This window comes from Molothrus ater, chromosome 17 (genome assembly GCF_012460135.2).
Source record: "Molothrus ater isolate BHLD 08-10-18 breed brown headed cowbird chromosome 17, BPBGC_Mater_1.1, whole genome shotgun sequence".
Classification (NCBI taxonomy): domain Eukaryota; kingdom Metazoa; phylum Chordata; class Aves; order Passeriformes; family Icteridae; genus Molothrus; species Molothrus ater.
The window spans coordinates 4,666,267-4,675,218 of record NC_050494.2 but is presented as its reverse complement, the minus strand read 5'-3'; the positions used below and the strand labels follow the sequence as shown (position 1 = coordinate 4,675,218).

Below are 8,952 nucleotides of genomic sequence, written 5' to 3'. Positions count from 1 at the left end.
AAATTAGAGTAATAAAGCTGTTTCCAAGCTGCTTTGAGTAAAATTGCCTGAGCCCAGTGACAATTACCAGAATCTTGGATAAGCACAGTTATCCATGACACTGATGCTCCCAAAAGAAGGGATTCTGAAAGGCTCCCTGCTCTCTTCTCTCCCTCCTTCCCTACAACCAAGGCTCCCAACTTTTAATTACTTGTCTCTTCAGATTAACCAGAAAGGGCTGTGACTGTTTTCCCATTAGTTTATCAGAATTACTTTTACTCCACAAGATGGGAAACATATTTCAATTAATATTTTCTTGGCTGAATCTTTTTCCAGTTTAATTTGATTTTCTTCTAGAGCTGACAATACTAAAGTCCTGAGTAGAAACATTGACAGCACTTCCTGAGGGGCTCGAGGAGTTGCACTTTGTTTTTTTTTACCCCACAATCATTTGATGTCAATGGGTAGTAAATTTACTTTTTAAAAAAATCTGTCACCTTGTCAGCATTGGAATGACATCTATTCCAAGCAGTATTTTGATTCAACAGACTGATATTTAAACTTCATTCTCTAAAAGCCAGGGTTCAAATCCTTAAATGTTCCCTAAACTCCTGACAACCATCTTCAAATGACTCCAACCTTGCCCACAAGAGCCTGCTACTGTAGCAAGAGCCACACCAAGGCACCGAGCCACCTCCTTACACCAAGCTAGTTAAAGCAGAATGCTCTCTACTAATCTTTGGAGGCCAAAGCTTTACAAAATAAAGAGATTTTCAGGAGTTTTTAAAGTTTTCTGTCTTCCAGCACCTTCCAAAGGCCCACATCTCTGGTGCCAGCAGTGTTTTCTCTCTAAAGGTGACCTTAGTCTGGATCCTAGTAACACTTGTTCTTAGCCTGCATCTCTAGTGTAGGGTGTGGTGATAACTCAGTTTGTAAAACTGCTAAAAAGTTTCAAGTTTGTTTGTTTGTTTGTTTATAAAGACCTACTGCACTCATTCTCACTTAACCATGATGGTTTGCAGCGTGTGACAAAGCTTGCACACCCCTGGGTTCTGACCTCAGCAAGACTCACAATCATTCCTAGAGGAAATTCTGCAGCTGTGCAGCCAGGTCAAAAAACATCTGGACAAGACAGGTCTCCAGAGCCACCCAAAATTCTCAGAGCTGGCAAATGCAGTGGCCACCCTCTGCCAGCCCAGCCCAACACACCCACCCAGCACCCCTGAAATCACCCCCTTCTCAGGCCCAAGTGATGCATTCCCAAGCTTCCTCAATTCAACAGTTTTATTTTTCTTAAGAATACTTCCAGAGGACAGAGAAACACAGACAATTGACAAGTCTTCCTATTCACTTCTTTCTCCGATCCTTTAAGAGAAAAAAACCTGCAAATGAAATCTTTTTAGTGAGTTCCAACATTGCTCTCAGCTCTGTCTAGGAGACAGTCCCTGCCCCAAGGAGCTTCCAGTCTAAGAGAGTGATTGATACAAAGGTGAGGGGCACAGGGACAACAGGAGAAGGTGACAGAGTTTTCATGCTGCTGGTGCCATTCCTGGAGACTGGTACATGTGTTTGTGCTGGCAGTCAGGATGGACACACTGAGGAGAGCACACAGTGCACGTGGCACAACGTGCTCTCTCTGCAGGTATTGGAAGGGACAAGGTAAAGAAGCTCTCAAGAAAGTTTTCAAGGCAGTCCTGTGATGAGGAAGGCATTTTTTCCATGTAGAAATTTTTGCCTATTTACATCCCTTTTTTTTTTTAAGAAAATAAAACAGTTAATATGCCAAAAAACACATTCATCAAATCAGTTGAATTACAAAAATAAAATTTTCAAGCGATGTCTTTCTAAAATAAATAGCAATAGGTAAAAATGGAAAATGGAAATAAATAAATATCTGTATCCAAGCTGTCTTGTTAAAACACAAACAAGCATAATTGCTTACTGAAAAGTAGCCATGGAATCCCAATTAAAGCAGCAACTGTTCAGAGCATCCTTCTCCTCAGTAACAGAGGAAAACAAGTCCCAAGCAGCAAAGAACAGATTTGTAATAAAAGAAATAGAAAGAAAGGACTGTGTTCCTTATAGGAAAGTACAGAACATTTCCTTCTTTGCTGATCAACAGAGGCTAAAAACAGAGTTCCATGATTTCCCTAATGAAATTTACTGGTATTTCCAGCCAGTGGAAGGTCAACATTTTTTCTCTCATAGGATAAAAAAGAAAAGTAAAGCCCTGTCTGTGAACTTGATTGATTGTGAACATACATCTTTAGTCCCCTGATTGAGCAGAAAATTAATCCATCTTAAAAATACTGAGCTGCCCTTTCTCCCCCTCCCCAAGCAGCAACTCCCATGAGCAGAACCCAGACATTGGGGTCCCAGGGAGTGCTCAGCACAGTGGGCTGGGCCAGCTCAGCCTCGGGCAGGACACTTTTACTGCTTGGGAGCACAAGCTGCACCAGTTTGGGATGGTCCAACAGGAAATCCACGTTTCCATGGCAGCACCTTGCATTTCAAGGGGTAGTTGATTGCCCTGAGCTCCTGCTGGCAGGAGCCAGGCTCAGTTTGGCCGGTGTAAGTCACAGTGCTCTGGGTGACAGGAGGCAGGGTACCCCACTCCCCACGCTCATAAGGCAGTACCACTCCAGGAAATCTGTTTCTTTCTTGAAGGTTTCAGGTTTTTTTTTTTTGTGGTCCTGTATGTCCTCTTACTTTTTAAGTTGTTTTTTCTAGCTATTTAAAAGGAGCAACATGCCCAGATTAACAAGAGAGGTCAAGTAGGCAAAGATTAAAATGTCCACAATGCAAGCTCTAGGTTTACAATGTACTGCTCATGCATAAACCCCTACAGATCCTGGCAGGCATTTAAACATTTAGGTTGATGGAAGATCAAATTGCTAATGAACTGACTGCTGAATGGACTGTAGCCAGCTTGAAATCACTGGTAGGTTCTGCTTCTGATGTCACAATAATTGAAGTTATGTCAGTGGTCATCTACTTTAGCCCTTTTTGCTTTCAAGGAAAGATGCTGCAAGAAAAGACAAGACCAAAAAAACTGCTTAGCAGATACATCAAAAATGAGGGGAAAAAATCAACTACAACACTTTCTATCCTTAATCACAATTTAAATACAAATATCCACACCCATCCAACCTCTGCTTGTTACTGACACAACTAAAATAAACCAATTAAATAAAAACCCACATGTACCCTAAAGTGATATTCTGGCTTGTAATAAAATAACTCCTAGTTCTTCTGTACTAGCTGCAAGCATAGGAACAATTTCCCACTGGAAGTAATTTTCCAGGTGTAAAAATGCACAGAAAGATGTGTTTCCAACAATACATCTGCAAAAAGCACCAGGAGAATGTCCATGAAGGACAAGATTTTAACAGCTGTATTAATCCTGAAGTTGTACTGGATCTTTGGAACCTCTGTGCCTTTAAAGACCTACAAATGTGCAAGGAAATATGAAAGGAGCTCTGCAAAACTTGGAATGAGAAATAAAAGACCAAGATCAAGCTGTAGAAGAACGTTTTTTAACAGAGTCCTATTCAGTGGTAATTGGTTTTTAACTTGACAAAGGAATAAAACCTTTCCTTCCTAGCACAAAGATGTATCCTTCAGTAGAAAAGGGGTCTGAATATCTGTAAATTAACATGAACCTGTGTGATTTGTAACAGTTCACTTATTCAAATTTCACATGTATGACTGAAAGTTTTACACAAAAGAAATATTTCTAATTTTTCAAACATTTTATAAGGACACCCAAGATTTTTGGCTGATATGGATAACTGACCAGGCTGGGAGAGAGAATTTTCCTCCAAACCAGCACCATCCTTGAGAGCTACCATTTATTTTAGGATGAAAGCAATGATTAGATCACACTGCAAACTGACTTCACTTGATCAAAAGGTAAAAAACTTGGTAAAAATTGGGTTTTGATGCAATTTCCTAGAATATCTACAGCAGTAGTAGCCCTGAAGAGCATGTTCCCTCATTCAAGACAAGTCCTCTTTGCTACCACCTACCTAAAGGAAAACCTCACCCCAAACTTCAGCCCATGGAGAAATCACAACAGGATTTGGTGTGGGTGTGGGCTGCAAAATGTAAATGATGTGCCAACTGTAAATATGTGAGTCAAAGGACTAATTATTGCAGGAATAGATTTGCTACAACATTGGCTCAGCTCCTTTTTACACCATGTCTGCAGATCATCTCCCAGCAGCTGAAGGCTCTGCCCCACAGGGGTCATCACTGTCTTACAGGAAAAAGGCAGAAAATATTCAGCTACTTAGTAAGTCCATTTATAGGTAAGAATTGTCTGGATAATTGAGATTAATTATCCAAGATGAGCATAAAAAACCCCTCTCTTGAGTCAATCACAAGAGCAGATGCCAAACTGTTGGGAACTGTAACCACAGAGGTGTCCTAAGGTGCTCCCTGCACCACAGGAGTCTCCATTTTGACAAAATCCCAAGGAAGCGAAGAAAACAAACATTAGATTCTCCAAGAAGCCAAACAGTGAAGCAGATGTATAAATTAGAAACACATCACCTGTTATGCAAAAGCATTTTTTTCACTCAGACTTTGGAAATATTTCATTAATTTAAAATATAAAGCTCAGTAGATATTAATGTCCCATGAGAAAGTCAAATAAAGATCAATTTGGTAATCTGTACAGTATTGATAGGCTATGTGGTACCAACAGATCCAGCTGAACTAACATTTAGATAATATTTAATACCAATTCTCAGAATGACCAGTGAATAAGTCTGGATGGACAGATTCACATGGGACAGTCAATACAGGTTGGGGACAACTACTAAAAGATACTTATAAATAAAAGGTATCAGTATCACACACAGCAATTTGCAATAAATTTGCCATTTGACATTTGAACAAATCAGAACTGATTTTTCTGCAGTAAACATAATTAATGCTCAAAAAAAAGGCTCAGGATTTTACAAACTTTTGCAAAGCATGCAAAGGCTCTCCTAAAATTATTATGCAAAGTGTGACCACTGCCTACCTACAGTGCTGCTCAGGGAAATGCTAACAAGGGCCTGTATTGAAGTGCAGTAAGTGATACCATGGTAAATGTAACTTCAGCAGCAAATTGATCTCATTTTGTAACTCTGAGATCCATTGGCTGGATCATAGGGAAAAACATTTCATGCACCAACTTATTATCCTCTTCCTTTATATTACAAGCACTACAATGACTAGAGGCAAGTTAACTTCTGTCCCATCAGAGCAAGCAGAACATAACCCCTCAGAAAGGTCAGACACAAGAGCTGCTGAGCAGCAATGGTACCGTTTGGCCTTTATGGCGATTCCGTACCGTTCCTTGCTGGTAAAAGTGAGGGGCCAGCTCCAAGAGCCACGAGGATTCCACAGCTGTCACATCTCTCATGTAGTATTTAGCAGTCTGTATGACTTCATTGTAGACTACCCTGGGAGAAAGGAGACAAAAATGAATAGTGTTTGCTGTCAAGCAATGAGGGAGAGCTGATTAACACATATTTAGACAGTTTCACGTATATGATGGCAGAGGTGGCACTTACAGAGTGACAAGAGAGTCCTTAAGCTGTAATTCAGCCTCTTGCCTCTTTCTCTCTGGTTGGTCAGAGTTGTCCACATTAAAAAAACTTCAGATTGCCATAAAAACAACTTCACATACTACCAGACCATATGAGTGCAAGGTATACATGAAAGGTTTCTTATAATAGGGTCAAGGGGGACTCACAAGTGATGCTTTAGAAGACAGGATATGAATTACTCTGTGATATCATAAGGGAAAATGTCCAAAGCACCAAAACCCTGCACCCACAACAAGGAGGGCACAAACCCCAGCATGACTATCTCTGGCGCCAGTCTGCAGACAGGTGAGATAAGCATCAGAGGAAGAAATCAGCTTTAACTCCTGCCAGAACATCTCCTGGCGAGAGATTTAGGAACATCCAACCATGTGGACTCATCCCCACTGCCAGCACAGTCAGGTTGCAGCATGGACAATCTATTTCTGAGGTCACCTTCAGTAGGTAAGGTCATTTTCCCCAAGAAGTACAAACCCTTGCACTGAAGGGGCAGCTACCAAATCCTTAAGTCACCATCTGCCTTCTACATAGAGCAGAGCTGCAAACACCTGAGGTTTGTGGTTTCTCATGAATTGTTATTTAGCTCTCAAAAGCAAAGAGGAAAGAGTCCAAAATTCTCTTTGCCAGATGCATCCTGAGACATGGCAACTAACACAGCTAAAAATAAATCAGAGGAAAACAAACCAGAATGAAAAGACATTTCCTATACACTTGTAGCAGAGAGAACTGAAGCCCTCAATAGAGGATGGTTGCCCAGGCTGCAGCAGCACTGAAATTTAGGTTGCTGACTAAGTTAACCCCTATGTGACAGGATGACACCAGGCCAAGAATATCCCTCTAAGTTTCAGCAGCAGGCAGTGCAGGATGGAAGTCCAAACACTTCAGGCTAATCATGCTGACCTGAGAGTTCCACACACATTTCTGTTTGTTTTCTGGGACCTTTGACCTGCATATGGGATGATCATATCCCAGCTAATGGGAAGCACAGCTAGTTCTTTCCTCAATCTGCTGGACATCCCTAACTTTTCACATCATGCATTTTATGTGTAAGCCCTTTTTCTGCAATCCATTTGCCATTTCTGCAGCACCTGTTTGTGGTGGTGTTTGTGGGTCCCCAGGATGAGGGAAGAGATGAGAATCTTGACTCCATGTTTCAGAAGGCTGATTTATTATTTGATGATATATATTATATTAAAAGAAAATTATATACTAAAACTATACTAAAAGAATAGAAGAAAGGATTTCATCAGAAGGCTAGAAAGGAATAAATAATAAAATCTCATTACAGACTCATAGAGTCCAACACAGCTGGTTGTGATTGGCCATTAATTAAAAACAATTTCACATGCTGGGTAAACAATTCTCCAAATCACATTCCAGAGGAGCAAAACATGGAGAAGGTGAAGCTTCCCAGGAGGAATCCTGGCAATGGTATTTTTCAGAAAAGATGTCAGTGATACCTGTTTGATAGGATACTTCCTTAATAGGCTTAATAAAAGTAAATTAACCCTAGCTCTGTTTAGGTACAGAGACTCCTTGGAGAACAACCTGCAGTGCAAGATGCCCACTAAACAGGGTCACCTGGCTCTGCTTTCCAGCCTTTGCAGGTTTCTTTGACACTCAAACATCACTCTATTCCCCTTCTTTATTTGGATACTCCCAAAAAAATGTTGCAAAGGAAACACTACTTGGATTCTCCCTGTGGGAACTACGACCTTCTACATCTATTCCTCCACTGATGGACAGAAACAATTCAATTTAGATGCTGCAAATCCCTTAAAAAATCCCAAAGAAGAGGAAGCAGCTCTAACTTACCAGCGTGGAGGTTTCTCTGCATACAGCACTGAGCTGGGGTGGATATGGAGCTCGTGGTCATCACGGATAGTCCTTGAAAACAAGATATTATTTCAGACTGTGCCTCTCTTTATTGCTTAACATTTGGTTCCTTTCTGCCCCAGTATGAAAAGATAGTTCCTCAGTTTAATAAAAGCAAGAATGAAAGGGCTGGAGTAAATTAACAACAGTTGCATTTAATGAACAGATGAAACCAGGCTTAAATGCTGGCGAAAAGAACAATCAAGAATTTGATGTCCTAAAAGAGTTTTATCTATATTAAAAGAAAAAGCAGCATTTCAGGCTTTTACTCAGTGCTCTGGGAGTGCTACAACACTACTGCACTACAACTATACTTGCTTAACTTAAAGCAATCTAATGACTACCAGTAGCAGCTTCCCACTATTAATATTTTTAGTTATATTTGCCAAAGAGAAGAGATAAACACTGAGGCAAGTTTCCAAACACAGAACTTCCAATATTTAGTGCATTGATTAGCACATATTCCTAATTGCAAATTAGGAGAAACATCTGCTTGTTGATTAAACTTAGATTTATTCATCAGGGGAGCTTTCCAACCAAGCCCCAGTTATAGTGAAACTGTATATAGTCACCTGTAAGCTCCTGTGGAGTGGAATTTAGCTGCATTAGCAAAGAATCCTGAAACTATGCACCTCAAAACAGGATCTGGATCACCTGGAAAGAAGATTTTTTCTGTAAGATGAGTCAATGGAAAGGCAAAAACCCCTAAAATACCACTTAATAATCTCAAACTTTACAGAGTGCATCAGGCTTTGACAGCAAAGGCAGGAGAGCAGACAAACCCTGCAATTCCTTTTGACTTCAGTTGCACAGCAAAGCAAAAATTGCTGCCTAAAAAACGAATGTTGCCACCTGTGTCTCCATGAAGAGTCCCTAAAGCAGCCCAGTGTGACAGCTGAGCATTGAAGGCTGATTTTTCAGAGCAGGTAGAGACAAGTGCTAAGAACCAGTCCCAGTACCCAGGCACACACAGTGCAGCTGGAAATCACATCCCAAAGGCTGAACAGCACTTTGAACAAAAATGGCCTTTTTGAAAAGACAAAGAGGGAACAGGATGACCTATTTATGAGTCTTTTGGAAAATCTGTCCATTAAATAGATAATCAGTGGTTAAAACTTTTGCTGGAAATCTCAACTAATGAAGGCTGGACTAAAATTTAATTGTACAAATAGGCTAAAGTACTCTTCTGCAGCCATTTTTAGGAAAAAAAATCTGGTCTAAATTAGCATTATTTTGAGGCCAGGATAAAAACACTCCAAAGGTTACAAGAAAAGCAGGGAGCAGACTGACAGTTTGGAAACTACCTTCACTATGTATTGGACAAGAGCTTTAAAAAAATCACCTTCACTGGACTTCTTTGGCACTTTAAAGCGGACAAGAAGTTTTTTCAGCTGCTCTCTTACAACAGAAGCTCTCACAAGCCCTTTGTAGTTCAGAAAGTGTTCCTGACACCACTGGGAGCTCTTGCTGTGCTGTACAGTGAGAAGAGAAAAAAATCTTA

General features: G+C 40.4%; 1 protein-coding gene across 2 annotated transcripts in view; it reads right to left on the bottom strand.

Annotated features, from left to right (window-relative positions):
- Positions 1-1,245: 1,245 nt before the first annotated feature.
- The window catches only part of DHX35 (DEAH-box helicase 35), a 29,863-nt gene continuing 22,156 nt past the window's right edge, over positions 1,246-8,952 (bottom strand). The window contains exons 18-22 of one of the 2 annotated variants that reach the window (XM_036395761.1): positions 8,794-8,923; positions 8,024-8,105; positions 7,392-7,463; positions 5,294-5,432; positions 1,246-3,004 (exon numbers count right to left, since the gene is read on the bottom strand). In XM_036395761.1, coding sequence (XP_036251654.1) covers positions 2,960-3,004; positions 5,294-5,432; positions 7,392-7,463; positions 8,024-8,105; positions 8,794-8,923 — 468 coding nt within the window. In that variant the 3' untranslated portion in view covers positions 1,246-2,959. The remainder of the gene's footprint in view (positions 3,005-5,293; positions 5,433-7,391; positions 7,464-8,023; positions 8,106-8,793; positions 8,924-8,952) is intronic. The other variant, XM_036395763.2, reaches the window with a different exon arrangement.